The sequence below is a fragment of the Microtus pennsylvanicus genome, chromosome 3 (assembly GCF_037038515.1).
Source record: "Microtus pennsylvanicus isolate mMicPen1 chromosome 3, mMicPen1.hap1, whole genome shotgun sequence".
Classification (NCBI taxonomy): domain Eukaryota; kingdom Metazoa; phylum Chordata; class Mammalia; order Rodentia; family Cricetidae; genus Microtus; species Microtus pennsylvanicus.
In genome coordinates, this window is record NC_134581.1 from 4,733,807 (window position 1) to 4,755,291 (window position 21,485).

Below are 21,485 nucleotides of genomic sequence, written 5' to 3' on the forward strand. Positions count from 1 at the left end.
GCATACATGATGCATACATGATCTCACATTAGATGTCATAGATGCATACATGGCAAACAAATGATCTCAATTAAATTCATAGATGCACACTTGACATATACATGATCTCATATTAGATGCCATGTAGTGGTACATGCATCCTTCATCTTTCTTCCCTTCTCATGCTTAGGATTACAGGGCATAACTGACCCTGAAAAATCCTATCTCCAGACCCTAACATAGAGTTCAAGTACAGCTGGGAATGAAGGAGATAAATTAAAACCATTGTATAGACAGCTGGCCATTCAGAACCTTCTTGTTTATCTGCCAGCAAGTCGCCCAACTCCTAGGCCTCCTTATAATTAATGTGAATTCCATACAATTATCTGAGGGACCATGTGCCAGGAACTGAGTCAATCTTCACAGTAGGAAATAAGGGGACAAATCAGAGCGGGTCCTAACCTATCCGGAGCACAGAACCAGGGTGGGGAAATGAACGTGGTGGGCTATGTCACGTTGGAAGCAAAGCATTGTGGGCATGTGGAGGAGATACAGTCATTTCCGGCTGAACTTGGCTGTGGAAGAGAGACGGTTGTTAATGATGATTGACATGTATCAACTGAACAAATTAATGGGATTCACTGTGTGATATTCCCACACATGCATGGTGTGTTGAAGACGACAGGGTTTTAGAGGCTGACTAATAAGTTGTTCTGGGTTGGGAGAATGATAAAAACATAGTAGAAAGGTCAAAAAATAGCCTGAGGGAGGAATGGTTACCACCACGGACAGTTACTGACGAGCAGGTCAGGCTAAGGCCCAGACTCTTCAAATATGGGCGTCTATACTGAGAAAAGAGGAGGACACATGCTCATAGCCAACTTCACCAGAGCTCATGGTTTGAGACACTAATTAATAATTTTCCATCGTGTTGCAGGTCTGGTGTTTTCTGCAATCCTTACGTCACTCGAAAATTACTTCTCCCCGACACTCTTCCGGGTCATCCGTCTGGCCAGAATCGGCCGCATCCTCAGGCTGATCCGAGCGGCCAAGGGGATCCGCACGCTGCTCTTCGCCCTCATGATGTCCCTGCCCGCCCTCTTCAACATTGGCCTCCTGCTCTTCCTCGTCATGTTCATCTACTCCATCTTCGGCATGGCCAGCTTCGCCAATGTTGTGGAAGAGGCTGGCATTGACGACATGTTCAACTTCAAGACTTTCGGCAACAGCATGCTGTGCCTTTTCCAGATCACCACATCAGCCGGCTGGGACGGCCTCCTCAGCCCCATCCTCAACACGGGGCCCCCATACTGTGACCCCAATCTGCCCAACAGCAATGGCTCCCGGGGGAACTGTGGGAGCCCAGCAGTGGGCATCGTCTTCTTCACCACCTACATCATCATCTCCTTCCTCATCGTGGTCAACATGTACATCGCTGTGATCCTGGAGAACTTCAATGTGGCCACGGAAGAGAGCACGGAGCCCCTGAGCGAGGATGACTTTGACATGTTCTATGAGACCTGGGAGAAGTTCGACCCCAAGGCCACTCAGTTCATTGCCTTTTCTGCCCTCTCGGACTTTGCAGACACACTCTCCGGCCCTCTTAGAATCCCAAAGCCAAACCAGAACATATTGATCCAGATGGACCTGCCACTGGTCCCTGGAGATAAGATCCACTGTTTGGACATCCTCTTTGCCTTCACGAAGAATGTCTTGGGAGAATCTGGAGAGTTGGATTCTCTGAAGACTAATATGGAAGAGAAATTTATGGCCACTAATCTTTCCAAAGAGTCCTATGAACCAATAGCAACCACCCTCCGATGGAAGCAGGAAGCCATCTCAGCCACTGTCATTCAAAAGGCCTATCGGAGCTATGTGTTACAACGCTCCTTGACGCTCTCCAACCCCCTTAGCGTACCCAGGGCTGAAGAGGAGGACGGCCCACTCCCTGGTGAAGGCTATGTTCCGTTCATGGCAAATGATGGTGGAGGGCTCCCAGACAAATCAGAAACTGCTTCTGCCACATCTTTTCCACCATCCTATGATAGTGTCACCAGGGGCCTGAGTGACAGGGTCAACATTAGTACATCCAGCTCAATGCAAAATGAAGACGAAGTCACCAGTAAGGAGGGGAACAGCCCTGGACCTCAGTGAAGACACTCCGGCATGCACGGGGCAGGTTCAAATGTCTTCCTCTGCTGTGAACTCCTTCCCTCTAGGGGGGGCACTCAGCCTCACCAATGCATGCCTCTGGTCACTGTGTCAGAGCTGAATGGGGACATCCTTGAGAAAGCCCCCATACCAACAGGAATCAAAAGACAAAAATACATCTCTGCTTTGACAGCCCTTCCAAATTTCCATTAAACGTCACTGCCCCGTTTATTTTGGTTGTGATGAGTGATGTGACTTACCGTAGCCAACTTCTCAGAACCAGAACTTCTAGGGTCACAGGGCAAGGACATTTCCAATGGTCTCAGGTAGCCTTAGAGAAGCCACATTGGGTAGGGATGCTGTTATTAGTTTGGGTTTGCATGATTGCATGGTCACAGCTGCTGGGCAACATCTGTGAGAAAAATGTATATTTTTAAAGGTATGGCGAGAGTAACATATGTTTTGTATGTTTGTGTGTGTTAGTGTGTACACAGATACATGTGCATTTGGAGGTCGGATGTCAGTCTCGGATGTCACTCCTCGGGCACTCTTTGAGATGAGGTTTCTCACTGATGCTCTCCACATACATTTGGCTGGCTGGGCAACAGCCCTAGGGGTCCCCATACCTCTGCATGCCCTGTCTGAGATTACAGGTGCACTCCGAGTGCCTGCTATTTTTAAATCAGTCATGGGGGGTCAAATTCAAGTCCCCATGCTTGTTTACAAACAGATCTCTCCCCAGCCCCTAGAATTATATCTTTAAGTATCACTGTATGGGTTTTCTCTTAATTGTATGATACTAACATGTGCCCTCGCTCTCAGGGCTCCTGATGATTTGCAATCAGAACTTGACTGTGGCCGCGGCCAGAGGAAGCACTGTCCTAGGGGCTGGGTGGCTTAGTTCTAATTTTTATAAGTTATAGAATATACAATAAGTACATGTGAGTGCGGAGGCCGGAGAGGGCATTGGATCTCCTGGAGCTGGAGTTACTGATGCTTGTGAACTGCCCGGTGTGGGTGCTGGAAACCAAATCCAAGTCCTCTGCAAGAGCAGGAAGTGCTCTTAACCACCGAGCCATCTCTCCAGCCCTCTTCACTGATTGCCTGGCTAGCTGTGGCTAAGACTGGTCCCCCATGAACCTCGGTTTTTCTGCTCGTAAAGTTTGGAGACAGAAACATACTAGATGCTGTGTACAGCTCTCAAATATCACGCTTAAATCTTGGTGGTGCTCTGACCCATTAGATGGGGAAGATGACATTGCATGTCCACGTCTTCCTTCTGTGAGGTGACAAAGACAGACTGATTACATTGCAGATTCAGTTTTGTGGCTCATAATAGAACTTTAAGAAGGACATCACTGTCCCATGTGGCCAGGACCCCATAGTTAGTATAATTAAAAGCAAATGGATATTTTGAGAAAAATCTGGTAGATGAAAGATTGTGGCCATAGATTTTATCCATCCAGCAAATATTTTCTGAAGTTCCTATTATACGGCAACCATTCCTCCAAGAACAGGAGATGAAGTGAGGTGAGCCCCATAGACGAGTTGGCGCTCAGAAGGTGCATCCTGGTGAGGTTTTATTGTCAGCTTGCCACAACTGAAAGTACTGGGGAAGAGGGAGCCTCAACTGAGGCACTGCCCACGTCATTTTGACCTGTGGTCATGGCTGTGAGGAGTTGCACTGATTGATGGTTAAAGTCTAAGGGCCACCAGGCCCACTGTGGGCAGAGCCATCACTGGTCAGGGGGCCCTCGGTTATAAGAAAGCTGGCTAGGCATGAATCAGAGAAAGCAATCCGGCAAAAAGCATCCCTCCATGGTCTCTGCTTCAGTTCCTGCTTCCTGGCCCTGCCTTGGCTTCCCTCAATAAAGGAATGTAAGCAGTAAACCAAGTAAACCCTTTCCTCCTCAGGTTGTGTTGGGTCATGGTGTTTGTTACCACAGAGCATAGCAGAACTACATGATACTTTTCTTGTTGGCATGACAAAATTCCCCACAGAAGCCACTTACAGAAGGATTTCTTTTGACTCACAATTTTAGGGTACACTGTCCTTCTTGGTGAAAAGGCACAGCGGCAGGAGCATGAGTTGACAGGGCACATGGTGCCCAGAGTCATGAGGCAGAGAGAGATGAACGTTGATGCCCAGCTTAGTCTCCCCTATGGGATGGTGTTGCCCGCACCTAGAACAAGTCTTTTTCCCTCAGTTAAAGCTCTCTAGAAACATCCTTACTAGCACACTTAGAGATGTGTTTTGTTGATGATTCTGATTCCTGTCAGGTTGACAGTGAAGATTAGCCATCCTCTGACTACATAGGACATGAGGAATTTTAATGGCAGTTACCATCTTCTGTTAACTCTCGAGACATTCCTAGCCATAATCAAAGAGCTCAGGTCAATTTACTGGCTGTGTTGATTGGTAAGATTTTCTGTTTGTCTAGGCACAAATCGTAGGGACTTTGTTCTCACGGATGCAAATCCCTCCTTTCTCTGTCACCATCAGCCCACCAATGGCCAGAACATTTCAAGGTACTTGTTGGGGTTTGCTGGCATCCCCAGACACACAATAACAAGGTGATGATGGAAACACAGAGGGCACACGCCAAACTCTCTCTGGACACATCTGAAAGGTGTGTTCAGTCCATCGGCGCTCACCCCCTGGTGCCCCTGATCCAAAAAACACAGATACTGACTGCATAGTATTCTCGACATCTCAATCCCATGCGGTCAAGGCAGAAGCTGTCTGAAATCATATCCACACAAGTGTTTACGAGACAGTGGGTAGACAGACAGCTGGGCAGACAGACAGCCTGGGGACTGGTTTATTTTTACAGTGTGTTGTGAAAGAATTACAAGTTCCCGAATATCAGGCTGGAAGAGATGGCTCAGCCGCTAATGCTAGGCTCACAACCAAAAATATAAGAAGTTCCCAAATATTAGACTGGATTTTACAGACTAGATGGTGTTATTCTCAAAGGTATCTGGTCTAGTTTGCTTCTCCATCACTATAGAACACTGATCAAAAAGGCATTTGAGGAAGAATGAATTCATTCTATACTACACTTTATAGTCCATTATCAGGGAAGTCAAGGCAGAAACTAACCTGGAAGCAGGAACTGAAGCAGAGACCAGGGAGGAATTCTGCTTACAGACTTGCCCACTTCCTTTCTTACACAACCCAGGGCACCTGCCCAGGCATGGCACCACCCACAATGGGCCGAGCCCCCTTACATTAACTAGAAATCAAGAAAGTGCCTCACAAACATGGCCACAGGCCAGTCTTAGGAAGACAGTTCCTCGTTTGAGATTTTACTTCCCAGATACGTCAAGTTGACAGGGGACAGTAACTATGACAATATTTCTCATCTTATCTTCTGCCCCAATTTGAATGAACTGTGTTCTCCCAAAAGATCTCTTGAGATCCTAACCCAGGAGACTGTGAATATTTTATTTGGAAGCGGGTTCTTTGCAGGGATAACCAAGTCAGGATGAGGCCACACTCGATCACATAGGCCCTAACACTGTGGCTGGTGTTATACAGGGGGGAGATTTGAACACCCACAGAGGGGAGACTGCGAAGGGGCAGTGCACATGCAAAGGAAACCGTGTGAAGACAGAGCCAGCTGCTAGCAAAGGAGTGTAAAAATCGGCTGACATTCCTCAGAAGCCAGGAGACGATGAGGGAGATGAGGCCTCTCCCCTAGATGCCAGAGACAGCATAGCACCCCCAGGGCCATGGTTTTAGATGTCTGGGCTTCTAAATGGAAGGGACGAGAATGCATTTCTGCTCTTTAAGCCACCTAACCTGTGATAATTTGTTATAGCAAACCTAGAACACTAATGTGCTCTGTATGTTTCTACACAGTCATTTGTCAAGTTCCAGTGGGAACCATTAGCGAAGGTATGTCACACGGACCTCACTCCTCTTAGTTTTCAGAAGTGTGCTTAATGCAAATGCAAGAGCACCTCTTTCATCAAATCTTGGGCCTTGCAAGATGGCTCGATGGGTTAGAGCACACGCTCCCGGGACCTCCGTGGTGGAAGGAGAGAACTGACTTCCACAGGTTGTTCTCTGACCTCCCCCTGGGCACTGTGGCCCATGAACTCCTACCCCAACACACTCAAAATAAATCATTGTAGTTTTTTTAAATGCTACTCAATCCACTTCTAAAGTTTTCCTAGTGGCCACATTACAAGAAAGGAGTTAGTCTTTTGGAGGAGCAGGTGTGAAAAGCGCAGCCACATGGAAGTCACCACACACACACACACACTCACACACACACACACACACACACACACACACACGCCGCCAGAGACGGCGCTAGAGCTGCTGTGGAGGGAGATTAGACACAGAATAAAGGCGCTGCGTGCGCAGATGTCCAGAGTGTGTGTTTCCTCTACTGTGCGCGTCCTACAGACAGCTCTCACTCTCATCAAAGATGCAGGCTCTTGCAGTTGAGGAAGACCATCAGACAAGTTCCCGCCCGGTCAAAATTCACAGAACAACCCACTCTGGGAAGCCCAATACCAACTAGTGTATCTTCAGCACAGCCCTACAGCTGAGGCTCAGGGGCTATCTCAGAACAAAACAGCCCCTCTAAGGCTCAGGGGCTATCTCAGAAGAGGAAACGAAAACATCCTAAGAGCCAGACAGCCAGGGCATCTCACAAATAGGTTGCCTAAGCAAGACTTACATAATGACAACACCAGCTGAATCGTCAGGAAGAATGGTAGAATCTCACCAGGCTCCACCCCTGAATGAAGAGCTATTGATGGCTGCTGAGAGGAGCGGGATTTGGGGGACCAGCCCTTTTGTACATATCTAAAAACATATATGCAAACAACACTGAGTGGACCCAGCAGGATGTATTACTATACATGTGGGGGGAGATGATAAAAATTAAAGAACAAGAGGCTGTTAGCCTGAAGGGGAGTTGGGGAGACACGGGTAGGTTGGATGGGGAAAGAAAGGTATGAAAAGGCTTTAAAATTTTTAATTTAAAAAATACTGTTAATTTTTATACCAATTAATCCACAGACATTGTTAACAAAGAACACTGCCAACATGGAAGGCCAAGCATAGCTATTCACCTTAAGACAAAGGTTAGGACATTTTCCTTGGTTCTGAGGTTGCGAAATTCGACAGATCCTCAGTGGGGAGTAGACACAGGCTGAAGGCCTCACATAGGTAAAGGGCAGTTCTTAGACTCTGGGAACAACAGGGTGGCATCCTTAAACACTTCTGCTGCGGAAAACGGTGGTGGTGGGAGACAAGTACCAGAGAAGCAACAAGTTGGGAGGGTGTGAGGAGAGCGGGGCTCAGAAAGCTGCCGTGTTAGCTTGGAGGAAGAGAGGTTTTTATTATGTTTCGACTCTGGCAAGTTAAGAATGCATGCCTTAATTACCGGAGTCACCACTAACACAGCAGAGAGAGTATATAATTTCCAAAATAGGACAGAGAGGATACACTAAGAAGCAATTAGAAGATAAGCTAAGAGGGCTGGGGAAACAGCTCAGTGAGTAAAATGCTTGCCGTGCACGCGTGAGGACCCGAGTTTGACCCCCTGAACATATATCAGAACGTTGCCGGGCATGGCGGCGTAGGCTTGTGATCCTAGCCATCAGGAGGGGGAGCTGGGGAAGAGGGGGTTTCTGGACTTGCTGATCAGCCAGCTTATCCAAACCAAATTAGTGGTAGAAGTGAGAGACCCCATCTTAAATCAGAAGGTGGAAAGCAGTTGAGGAAGATGCCCAAGGTAGAGCTCTGGCCTCCACACGTATGTACACATGCACCTTCACATACATGACTATGTATGCACACACGATATGGTTAAAAAGGGGGTGGGGGAGAGGAACGCATGAGAAACGTGGAACAAGAGGAACCAGTACAAAGGAAGCAGCTGTGTATTGTTTTGATCACATGGACCTGCGCATGTGTGCGGAGGCCAGAGGTTGACATGGATGTCCTCTTGCCTTAGCTCGAGCTTCTACTGCTGTGATAAACACAGTGACCCAAAGCCATTTGGGGACGAGAGGGTTTGTTTCAGCTTACAGAGTCACACCACAGTTTGTCAATGAGGGAAGTCAGATGCAGAGCTGATGCAGAGGCCATGGAGGGGTGCAGCTTATTAACGTCTCCCCATGGGTTGGTCGGCAGCTTCCTGACAGTACCCAGGACCACCAGCCCAGGAGCGACACCACGCACAGTGTGCTAGGCCTGCCCACATCAATCATCAGTGGGGGGCGGTATATACCATGGGTTTGCTCACTGGCCAGTCTGGTGGAAGGATTTCCCTAACTGACAAAATGACAACAGCTCGTGTCAAGTTGACATAAAACTAGCCCATGTACCTCTTCGACTGTCTCCACCTCATCTTTTGAGTCATGGTTTCTCACTGACCCTGGAGTTCGCTGGTTGGCTAGGCTGATTAACAAGCAAGTCCCAGGGATTCTCCTGCCTCCATGCCCCTACCCCCAAGCTGGGTTGTGGAAGCACACTGGGAACACTCATCTCTTACATGGGTCCTGAGGAACTTGGGTCCTCAAGGTTGCACAGCAAGCTCTTTGCCAACTGAGCTACCTCCTCAAACAATTACTTAGAGGCTTTATATACAAATACACCAGTAATCCCATTAAATAAAAACAGAAGAAAGACGGACAATATCAGGCAGGACTTTCGGACTTCAAACATAAGATCTCTCTCAAATGACTGGCTTCAAGTCTAAGGTTTCCAAAAGGGCACACATAAAAGATGAGTGGAATCGTGTAACTATCAACAGCGCGAAGGGCTGTGACGCACTGTGACCTGCGATCTTCTGGGCTCGCAATGGCCTTTGCCAGCATGGTGACACAACTGCAGTTATCTGCACCAGGCTCCCACAGGCTGACCCTGTCAACAGTCAGTCATGGAAGGGGTGTGGCTTATAGGGCTCTACCCGACACTGCTGAGCTATTGGTTCCCAGTAGATAAAGGAAAATCTGTCTTCTGTTGCATATCCACCACTGAGCCCACTAGAATCCAATGGATAGCTCCAAACCCATGGTCACACAGACAGCCCTGCTTAAACCCAGTGGTTCGCAAAATAAAACCAATAAACATGTGTGTGAGAAAGAGATGTGCAGGGAAGAGGGGGGACGGGGTAGAGTAGGGAGATGCGAGAGCGTGAGGGCGAGAGTGGCCAGGATGCTTTATGTACATGTGTGAAATTGCCAACGAACAAATTTAATTAATAAAATAAAAAATAGCAAGAGATTTGAAGAGGCCCTTCACAATAGAAGAAATCTGAATATCTAATAAACATATAAAAGGGTACACAACCTAATTAGTAATCAAGTAATATGCAAATTAAAACCACAGTGAAATACCATTATATGTTGACTGAATCTACAAAAATGTTAGGGTCTAGCAAAAATTAAATTTTGTGCAAATAAAAAAAGACAAGTGCTCTTGTGTGCTTTTGGAGAGAGCATAAATTATCCAGGCATTTTAGAAAACAGCATCACTCTATCTAGAGAAGCTGCAGGTAGTTCATTTCTATCCCGAGATATGTATCCAAAGAAATCCATTCACACACGATCTAAGAGGCATGTGCGCCATGGCTTCTTATGAAACCAGGCATGGTGGTGCATGCTTGAACCCCAGCACTTCGGAAACTGAGGCAGGAGGCTCAGGAGGTCAAGGTCATCCTCAGCTGCAGGGTTGAAGGCCGGCCTATGCTATCTGCGTTCCTGTCTCAAAAGCAAATAACCTGGAGAGATGGCTCCAGGGCCAAGAGCACCTGCTGCTCTTCCGGAGGACCTGGGTTCGATTTCCAGACCTATGCGGTTCCTCTACACACAACCATCTGTATGTCCAGTTCCACCCTCTCTGGCCTCTGTGGAACCAGGCACATGTGTGATGCACAGATGCAAATGCAGGCAAAACATTTATACACATAAGAATTTAAAACAAAAATAGATATTTCTTATGGGTTAAACAGACCCAAATTAGAAACAATTTGATGTCTATCGGCAATAGAGTAATTTAATAATGTCGTTTTTTAAGAATATAATCTTATGTGGTAATGAAAGTGACTGAGAAATAGCTTTCCACAAGTCTATAAATGAATCTTATAAGAGTAATATTGAATGAAAGAAGCCAGACACAAAACTACGCTATACAGCTCTAACAGATTCTGAAACAGGGTGAATTAAACTGTTTTGTCTAGGAACACACACAGAAAAACAAAGATCAGTTATGAAAGCCAGGGAGGAGTTCAGGCCAGGCAGAGGGGGATGCTGGTGACCGGTTGCTGGCACGCGCTGATTAGAGCTCTTTGTGATCATCTTCATAGCTACGGCAAGTCGAGCATGTTTGTCTAGTGAGCGTTCTGTGTTTTACCTCCCAATTGTAAAAATAAGAAAGAGGCTTCAAGTGGCTAAGCTTCGCGTCCCCTCCCTCTTCACAGAAGCAATACCTGTCACCTGCTCTCCATCATGGCATTTGCATCTTGGAGTTAGGTCGTCTGTGCCTGGAGAGCGAGTAGGAGTTCAGGAGTGAATGATTAAAACAGGAAACTCTGGGCAGAGTGAACCACAATTGCATACGGCGCAGGAGACGTGCAGGCAGTCCAAGCCATTGTGAAGCAGCCACGGTGGAGGGAGGGAGACCAGTAGAAGGCTCACGGTGGGAATGAAGTTTGGTATCCCTGGGTTACTTCAAACAGTGTGGCTGCCACAAGCCTCCATGCTGAGAGGCCATTCACCACCCGGGATGGGATCACAGGAATATCTTACTCAACCTAGACATACTACCATGGTTAGCTTCTCTTAGCAACTTGACACAGTCTAGAACCACACAGAAGAATCTCAATAAGGGGTTGTCCAGATCAAACTGGACTGTGGGCATGCCTGGGGGGGAGGATATCTAGATTATGTTAACTGATACGGGAAGAGCCAGTCTCTAAATGGGTAGCGCCATCCACCAGATTTGGTCCTAGATTGTGGAAACATGGAAAAAGGCAAACTGAGCACAAGCATGCACACCCATACCTGCATCCTCTCTGGTCTGGACTGTGGTGTGCCTGGCTGCTTCTAGTTCCTGCCTTGACTTTCCCACGGTGCAACCTGTAGCCAATAAAAACCTTTCTTCATTAACGTTGGTCTTCCTCAGGGTATTTTATTGCAGCAACTGAAGCAAACTAAAGTACATACTGGCCCAATCTCAGCCTTCGCTGTAAGTGATAGAAATCCGCCAGGGGCTGCAGGAGGGGCTCTGTGGTTAAGAGCACTTGCTGCTCTTGCAAAGGACTGGGGTTTTGTTCCTAGAACTTACAAATGCCTGTAACTCCAGCTCCAGGATAAATGACCTCCTTTTCTGGCCTCCAGAAACACATAACATATATATATATATATACATACACACGCACACACATGCACATAAAAAACAATAAAATACATCCTTAAAAGAAGTCCACCCCTGCGTTCTTCTGTGGTAAAAGTCAAGTCCTTCCTGGCAGATAAGCATTCCTTCTGCCCCGCAATGGACTCTAGCTCCAGAAGGTGGCTCATCCATCCTCTGAAGTGGAAATCCGTTTGGAGAATGTCCTCTTGAAGAGCTTGACATGAGTCATCTGCCGTGAGTCAGGTAGGAAGAGGCAAGGTTCACCTGTCGGCGTCAGATATGCAGCTCCTGGGTTCACAGCTACCGTTGACCTTTCAAGCAACAGCAAAGTTGGCCACTGCCGTTCTTCCTCCTGCAACAACGACTGTGGAGAGTTGTGTGTGGAGAAGGCTCATTTTCCAGAGTCGAGACTCAGTTAATTGATGAGGAGAAACCCAGTTGTTTGTGCTTCCTGCTTCCAGATGTAACTATGTTATAAGGTAGACCTGAGGGTGTGTGTGTGGAGGTGTGTGGGTGTGGGTGTGTTCTGGGTAAAGATGCTCTCCTGTGTTTGGAACAGGGAGCCTCAGAAACACTTGGCAGTTGAAGATGTCCACACTCAGCTCATAGGCTAAGTGCCACGATGAGAGGAAGAATGATGCAGTCTGAGTCAAGGCCTTCTGTTCTGTCAATCACAACCTTGACTCTCACACAATGGGAGCAGAAGACCCTGCTCTGCGGCCTTAGGTTTCTGGGTTAGTCCGCTGTGATAGGACACTGATCAAAACATTTGAAGTGGGGGGCAACAGGATTTCTTCATCTTGCAGCTTAAAGCCCATCAGCAGGCACCTGGAGGCAGGAGCTGATGCAGAGGCCATGGAGGAACACTGCCTACTGGCTTCCTCCTTGTGGCTCGCTCAGTCTGTGCTTTCTATAGCACCTAGAACCACCTGCCAGGGGTGGCACCGTCTGCTCTGAGCTGGGCCTCTCTCACCTCAATCATTAATCAAGAAAATCCCCCTGCAGACTCACCCACAGGCCACTCTGATGGTGGCAATTTCTCAGTTGAAGTTACTTCTCCTCAAGTGACCCTAGTTTGTGTCAAGTTTCCAAAAGCTAACCTACACGCCAGCCTCCCAAAGAGACTCCAAGGAGGTAAAACTGCTGTGTAAGGATTGCAGGAGAAGGGGATCTGAGAATGGCCCTCTGGGAAGCGCTCACCACAAACACAGACCTGGACACAAAATTTAAGCGATACGTATGTCTACCTCACACACCTGCAGAGCTAGCAGGGGCCAAAAGAGGGAGTCGAATCCCCAGAGAATGGAGTTACAGGTGGTGGCGAGCTGCCATGTGGATGCTGGAAATCGAACCTGGGTCCTTTGGAAGAGCAGCCAGTGCTCTTAACTGCTGAGCCATCTCTCTAGCTGGATGCTCATTCTTAAACACTGCTTCTGAGCTTGCAGGAGCCTGATGATATAGCCTTAAATTAGCACCACAGCACTTTGAGTGCTTCATCTTTGTTCTGGGCCCCATGATCACAGGTCCTGATCCACTAATAAACTCTGGATTATTAGTTGTAACAGGCTTGTTCATCAAGGCCACAGCCTCCAGCTCACCATCCATATTTCCTAGTTAAGGTGCTATTCATCCAATACACACTGGGCCCCTTCACATCCAACAGTCAAGTCCTCTACCTGGGTTCATTGTTCCTGTTGACTGAGGTTGCCCGTTCCATTTAGCATTTATTATCATTATTACACATTTTAGCGACGCAAAAGGTGTGCAGCAATGTGCCCATTACAGTACTGGTTTGCATTCCTTTACTTGTCAGCCACAAAGGTATTTCTGCCCTGGAGAGATGTCTCCAGAGTACTTCCTGCTCTTCCAGAGAGCCCAGATTCAGGGCCTAGCTCCCAGCTTTGTGCCAGCTCGCGGCTGCCGATAACTCCATCTCCAGAGGATTTGATGCCATCTTCTGATGTCCATGGCATCTACACACACACACACACACACACATGCATGCACACCTGTGTACCAGGCCTTTTAAGCCGTCAACCAACTCCCAAATCATGACATAGAGACTTAATAGTTTTGAGTGCTCAGCCTCTCTCAGGCCCATTTCTGGCTAGCTCTTTTAATTTCATCCGTTTGTCTATCTCTCACCCCGAGGCTTTTTACTTTTCATTCTTTCTGTATATCTTATCTTCATTGCTTTGCATGTCTGGCTGACTGGCGACTGCCTGGCCTCTTGCCCCAGGAATGCCCCCCTCTTTCTCCCTAGTTCTCTCCTATCTTCTCTTGTTCTTTCCCCAAGTCTAGATTTCTCCTTCTATTTATTCTTTCTTCCCAACAGCTCCTGATGTGGGATTTCCCACTGTATGCTGTGATTACCATTAACAAATAAAGAAACTGCTTTGGACCTATAGCAGGGCAGAGACTAGGAATATAGCGGTGAAGACAGAACTGAATTCTGGGAGAAGAAAGGGTAAAGTCAGGAAGAAGCCATGGAGCTGCTGCCAGAGTCAAACATGCCAAAACTTTGCCAGTAAGCCACTGCCAGGTGGTGATACACAGATTAATGGAGATGGGTTAAATTAATATGTAGGAGTTAGCCAGTAAGAAGCTAGAGCTAATGGGCCAAGCAGTGATTTAATTAATATAATTTCTGTGTGGTTATTTCGGGTCTAAGCTAGCTGGGGCAGCTGGGAATGAACAAGCGGTTCCTCCAGCAAGCCCCGCCTATCCTTTCGCTGCCTAGCTATTGGCTGTTCAGCTCTTTACTAGACCAATCAGATAGATGCCTTGGGCAGGGAAGGTGAAACAAACGCAACACATCTTTACATAATTACACACGCATCCTGACATCATTAAACAAATGTAGCATGAGTTAACAAATGTAACATCTCACCTAGTTAACATAATATCCTACACACACCCATAGTCACAAACACGTGAATAAAATTTTTAAAGAAGCCTTTAAAAACAATGAGTGTTTTGTTGGCTTGACAGCAGTTGGTACCCTGTTCTTATCTGCTACCCATTTTCTCGTCTGATCCTTTTTGAGACTGCTCACTGCTGAGGCTTGACAGTACTTCAGATATTACAGATAGTTGCCCATCGCCAAGTATGACCAGCAATAAACCTCCCCCAATCTTCAGTCTGCCTTTTCTGCTGCACAGCAGAGCCTTCCCTGTCTCACAGTGCTGGGAGCCACTTTCCAAGTTTTCCTTCCGTGGATTGTTTTGATGTAAATCCTAAGCCCAAGGAAGGCATCAGGAGCTGGAGCCACAGGTCGTGGTGAGTTGTCCAGTGTGGGCACTGGAAACCCAAAATAAAGCTCCAGATGAAGTAGCTAGGAACATCCCTAGAGTTGTTGCAACAAAGCTCTCATTTGTTTCCTAAAATGCACCATCTTCCCAGGCTGGAATTACTTTGATTGGAGGGGAACAAACTGTTCTTGATAAAGACCCTCAGGTATGGACTCTAAATACTTCACCGGTCTTCCACTTAAAGGCCTTGCAACCGTTTACTCTTGCATCTGTGCACTGGGGAAGGAGAAACACCCTTCATGGACTAACAGGCTGGGACTCTGCTTTTTGTTTTTGAGAAGGTTTCTCTGTGTAGTCCTGACTGTCCTAGAACTAGCTCTGTAGATCAGGCTGGGCTTGAACTGAGAGAGCTCTACCTCCTAAGTGCTGGGATTAAAGACATGTTCTACCATGTCCCAGAAAACATCACAGGACTCAAATTCTACTACATTCTAAGTGGGAAAGTGAGGCCCTGTGAGGATAGGGTGGAAATGGAGCTGTGACCAATCCCAGCGGAGTACATGTATGGTCAGTCTGCCTGCCCACCTCCTGATCGAGATCTGCCACCAGCAACATAAGACTATTTCAGTTTCCATAACCACTGAAAGTTTTATTTATTTATATTGTATCTGTTTAGGGGTTGGCAAACTGTAGTATGATAAATCTGGCCTATAACACCACTTTTCTTTTGAGCAGCCTGGTATCAAGGACTCCTTACCTCCTACAGAGTTAAAGCAAGGACGGAGCTGGGGCTGCAGTCTGGTAGTTAGAGCATTTGACTAGGATCTGATCCCCTAGCCTCCATCCCCAGCACCACATAAACAGTGTGGGGGTCACACCTGCAACCCCAGCACTCAGGAAGTAGACAGAGAAGGATCAATTCAAGGCCCCAACAGCTGGAATGGATGTATTTGGCAAGAGGCAGAATTCCCACGTTGGTTCTTTCATGCTTGATGCCAGGGCTGTTACTGTAGAAAAAGCCCAGAGGAAGCCCCCAAGCTGGCTCTCTTGATCAGGACAGTGGTTTTGTGTGCCTAGGAAATGTCACAGGTCAGTGCCACCAGCAAGACTTTAAACTTGCTGAGGTTGCAATATGAACCTCACCCCATCTCATTCACTAGTGAGGCCTGTGCAGAAGGACCTCAGAGTGTCTAATCAGGTAGTGTATCCAAATGCAGCTATGTCAGGGGGCGCAGCCTCGTTGGTATAAACCAACACAGCCCCTGGCACCTGGACACAGGTAACTAAAACATGTTCTTACCTTCTGATCAACATGCGCGGGTCAACAGAGGTATCTCGTCTTTACCAGGTGTGACCAGCAATATACCTGAATGGTTTGCCACCGTGCTCCTTAAACTAACCCGTTTCTGCACTGATACAATATAAGAAATATTTATCTTGAATTCCATGAATTCAAGGACACCCATCCACCCATCCCATCCGTTCCATTGTGTCAGTTTCTATATTATGGTGACTGGGTCTGAAGACAAAGATTCATCAGACTCTTTAGTTACCTCAGTAATACAGATATGAACCCAAAGGATGAGTTGTATGGATGATAGACCCATTAGAATGCAAGTATGCATAGCTCAGTAGTTTTAGGGGTCCCTTTATTTGAAGCATTTTAACATATTCCCTCCATGGTGACATACTAGCAGAAATTTTCTTTTAAAGGTCCAAAGATGATCAAATACTTGGTGAAATTCGTATGTGTAAATATGCATGTGAATTTCACATGTGTAGCTATGTACAGACCTGAGTTCTGTTTCCGTCTCCCACACGGTGGCTCACAATCATCTGTAACTCCAATTTCAGGGGATCCAATGCCGCCTTCTGGTCTCTGCAGACACATACACACATGCAGGCAAAATATTCATACACATAATATAAAATAAATAAATCTAAAAGAAATTTTTGAAATACCTGATATATAGTCCTTCATTAAAAGTTTAAGAGCCTGGCGTAGTGATACACAGCACTAAAGAGGCCAACGCAGGAGAAATGACAGCTTCAATTCCAGCCAGAACTACACCGTGTCTTAAAAATAACAAATAAAAGAAGTTTCTGCAAAACATACTGCTAAGGAAATGAAAAGATAGGAATTGAATGTGGTGGTGCACATCTCTAATTCCAGCACTTGAGAAGCTGAGGTGGGGGTCAGTGCCGCCAGCCTGAGCTGCACATATATGCAAGACCAGCTTGGTCAAACCAGACTCGGACTTTGTCAAAGAGCAGGCATGGGAATGAGTAAGAAAGACAGAGGGATGGTGGAAGGGAGCAAAGGAGAGAAGAAAACCAAAAGGCAAGTCAAGCACATTGACAAAAGATTTAGACACAGAAAACACACGGAACTCTCAAATCTCGCTGATGAAGATAAAAATCTAGTAGAATAAGTGGGCAAAGGATCTGAACATTCCTTACACTGGAAGTAAAAGCTACAAGCAGAGCAAATGGCCGCACACTAACCAGCCTGCCTGGCCACATCATAGATAGCTCAAATCTTTAATTGCTGACCACAGTGGGTGTTGGGGACAATGAAGAGGAGTCTCTCTGATGGGAGGAGAACAGCCACTTTAAAAACCACGTTGGCTGTTTTTCTTTGGTACAGGGTCCCACTTAGTAGCCCAGGCTGGCCTGGAACTCACAGAGATCCACCTGCCTCTGCTTCCTGAGTGCTGAGGTTAAAAGCATGTTGTTGTTAAATATTAGCTAAAGAAGTATTACATTTGCTTATGCTGCAGAATATTTGTTTAATGATGCAAAGATGTCTTTCATTCTTTTATGTTGCATTTGTTAAACTCTGTAAAGCTGTGTTACTTGCCGATTGGTCTAATAAAGAGCGGAACAGCCAATAGGGAGGCAGGAGAAAGGATAGGCTAGACTGGCAGGCAGAGAGAATAAACAGAAGGAGAAATCTGGGAAGAGAAGATGAGGAGCGAGAAAAGGAGGAGAGGAGGACACCAGGGACCAGCCACACAGCCAGTAATGGAGTAAGGGAAGAAAGAAATGTAGAAGAAAGAAAGATAAAAGTCCAGAGGCAAAAGGTAGATGGGATAGTTTAAGTTAGCAAAGCTGACTAGAAACAAGCCAAGCTAAGGCTGAGCATTCATAAGTAAGAATAAGTTGCCATCAATTTATTTGGGAGCTGGATGGTGTTCCCCACAAGAGCAAAGAGAAAACAAAACAAGACAAACAAACAAACAAACCAACTACAACACATGTCACCACAGCGACATTGTTCTTGCGACAAGTTCTCACTACTCCAGAACTCACTGTATAGGCCAAGCAGGCTAGTCTTGAACTCAAGGCAATCTTCCCACCCCCATCCTCCTAACAACGGGATTGAAAGCATGAGCCACTACACCCTGTTCAGTTTGACCCCTTCTTTAAAAGTTAAACATACATCTCTCACCAGATCAGCCATTTTACTTGCAGGAACTCAGCCAAGAGGAAAATGAGCATTTGTTCGTTCAGAAACCTAAAGGAGAAATGGAATGTTTTTAGAGAAGGTGACCTGCCCCAGGTCATCCGCCTGGAGGGGCACCCCAGATGGGCCCCAGGTTTTGGAGAAAGGGAATTAAGCACTGAGTGTAGTAATATGAGGCGGCGGCGGGGCTGCGTCCCCCAACACCCCAGCCGCCGGCTTGGCTAGCTTATGCCCCGAAATAATTACACGGACACTGTATTCTTTTAATCACTGCTTGGCCCTTAGCTCTAGCCCTTACTGGCTAATTCTGATATACCGATCAACCCATCTCTAATAATCTGTGAGAACCGGTCTTACCGGGAAGATTCTAGGTCAGAGCTTCATCGCGTGTGTCTGCCCGGGATCGGGGCATGGCGTCTCTGCTGAGGCATCTACTCCCCAGAGGAGAGCTGTCAAGTCTGAGCTCACTTCCTCTTCCTCCCGGCATTCTGTTCTGTTTACTCCACCCACCTAAGGGTGGGCCTATCCAATGGGCCTAGCAGTTTCTTTATTGCTTAGCCAATGAAATCAACAGATTGATATATGACACTCCCACATCACTGAGGATGGGGGAGAACTAACTATTCAGTAGGCACTTTTGAAAGAGCAAAGATGAAGAACAGGGTTTCACCAAGAGTCCCTTGGAGAGGCACAGGCAGATGGAGTGGCCCTGCAGGAGAGAAATGTGGCTACCCTGGGCCCTAACACCGCTTTCCCAGAAAGGGACCCAGAGCTGGTCCTTCATCCCGCTGCTGTCCAAATTAACAGGCTGCCTGCATTCAAGGCAGTGGTACAAGGAGCGCCACGTTTCTACGTCACCCGTGTCATGCCAACTGCCCCTGCCAGCCCTCCCCTAGGATCCCACACTGCACTGTCCCTGACAGGCCCTGGGCAGGTTCTCATACCGGGGTGGGGGCTGCAGTGACAGCATCGTCTGAGCCCGGATGGGATGCTGTACGGGGAGTGTGGGAGGTAGCATTTCTATTCTCCTGTCAGTGTTCACTTGAGAAGCCTGCACTCCAGTCTCTGCCTCTGATGTGCTCAAGACAAGAGGCAGCTTTTGTCATCCGATGCCAGTCTGAGTGTTTTCTGGCTCTGAGCATTGACTTCCGGGATGGGGGCAAAGTCTTCGGAGGTGCGGCACCTGGCTGCATTCACTTACAGAGCACACAGGTTCCAGGGGGTGGGAGGGGACACTGGGGGCTCTTGTCAGCACTAGGCTGCAGAGATGAAGGAAGGGGTCTTGGAACAGGGACGACACAATGGAGAACCTTCCTGTCTGTGTTAAGGTGACAGACAGGCATTCTTGCTCTCCAGAGGACTTTGCCATCAGTCGGCTTTTCCATAGGCATGGGGACACCCATCCACAGTCGCCTTCCAGTGAATCTGAGACTTGACGGAAGGCAAAGGCTTGGCTAGCCTGTGCCGTTTGTCTTCTACCGCCAGCCATGATGTCTGTGTTGCAGGGAATTGTGGGTCCTGGGAAAGCCCAAGAGCTCTGAGGCTCCTGTGAGGGCCAGTCACCACCCACAACAGCTGCCATCAGAACCTCCCCTAGAGAGCAGGGGCTGTGACACACCTCCCTGATGCCCACAGACCACTCGCCACCACGCACCCACACACTCCTAACAGAGGCACCGTTACCATTCAAAAAGGCAAAAATGCCTCCGTGCTTACATTTTCATTTTTATTTATTTATATTGTAATTGGCCCTCAGGCAAATTCTTTTTTGGCATATGCGCCCATGAGTTTTGACAAACACACAGCAGTGCACTCAACACCAGACAAACTCCAGCCCCCTGAGGTGCCCCCTCCCTCAAGCCAGTGGTCCTCCTCCCTTTACCTCAATCCCTGGCAATCACAGAACTACTTCCTGCATCTCCTGAAAGCTGCAGAACTGAACTCTCTCTCTCTCTCTCTCTCTCCACACTGCATCTTTCTTAGACTCTTGTATGTTCTGCATATACAGAAAATGCTTCCGTGTATGTGCACACGTGTGTATTTATGTTTGGGCAGGAACACATGGTGTGTGATTGTGTATGTGTGTCTCTCTGTCTCTGAGTGTCTTCTGGCTACCTGTTCATCTCTCTGTGTGTGTGTAGGACAGAAGTCAGTCTTTTGCCTTCTTCCTTTTTTTTTTTTACCTTGATACGCCATCTGTCACTAGCTTGGAGCTCACTGAATAGATGATGCTCTCCAGTCAGCAAGCGTCAAGGACCTGCCTGTCTCTACCTCTCTAGCATTGGGATTGCAGGCTAGAGTCACCCTGTCAGGCTTTCTTCCATGGGTTCTGGGGGTAAACTCAAATCCTTGTACTTTTAAGGCAAGTACTTTCTGGTCTGCGCCATTTCCCCAGCCTTCCACCCCTAAAACAAATGCTTCTTAAAGGTACAAAAGAAAAGTCTGGTGGGAACTCAGTCCCCGCCCAGCGGAAGTACTCCTTCCGTCTTCCAGCCATCTCCAGCCTAGCCCGGCTCTGATCTTCTAGCTCTAATTGCCCATGTCCTACCCAGATCCCCAAAGCTCCGACCTCCTAACCCTCCCTCCCGAAACCCACCTGTGCTGAGCCTACTTCCCATGCCACACTAGGTGCTCCAGAGTCCCTGCAGGCAGCTGACCCTAATCCAGAGTGGGGGGAAGCCTCCACAACCACTACTCAGTCCTACTAATAAGCAAATGCAATCTGAAGAATGCTTGTTTCGGCTCAGGCTGGCCACGTGATGATACAACACACCTGAAACCCCCACTCCACTAGCTCCCAGAATGTCTGTGGGCTGAATTCTGGCGCCAGGACTCCATCTGCAGTCTGACCTCTCACCCTGACCCTCTCTCTCTGTGAAATACTGCATTAAAGTGAAGTACAGCAGGACCACAAGGTGACGGAACTTCATGGGGGCAGCAGGGCTCAGGGTGGCCTATGTCCCCGGTGCAATGGGGACGACCACGGGGACACAGGTGCCTAGTGTGGGCTTCTGTGGGCTGTGCTGGCTTGGGGAGGGGCCCCTGGGACATGCTGGCAACCCACTCCAGCAATCCAGTGCATTTTGCCCACAGCCAGACCAGAACCATTTCCTGGCTTATCCTGTTCCTTCAGATTGCTGCCACCAAGAGCAGCTCAATCTACCACAAACAAGGGCAGAGGATGGACTTGGGGGAGATGCTCGGAACTCTTGTTAGGATCCAAACGCTGTTGATCCTGCAATCTTCAGCTGCTGGT

The 21,485-nt window shown here is 47.6% G+C and overlaps 1 protein-coding gene across 3 annotated transcripts in view; it reads left to right on the forward strand.

The window, feature by feature from the left end:
- The window catches only part of Scn10a (sodium voltage-gated channel alpha subunit 10), a 96,657-nt gene extending 94,524 nt beyond the window's left edge, over positions 1 to 2,133 (forward strand). For all 3 annotated transcript variants that reach the window (XM_075964159.1, XM_075964160.1, XM_075964161.1), the window contains exon 27: positions 917 to 2,133. In XM_075964159.1, the coding sequence (XP_075820274.1) occupies positions 917 to 2,133 (1,217 nt within the window). The remainder of the gene's footprint in view (positions 1 to 916) is intronic.
- The last annotated feature ends 19,352 nt before the right edge of the window (positions 2,134 to 21,485 follow it).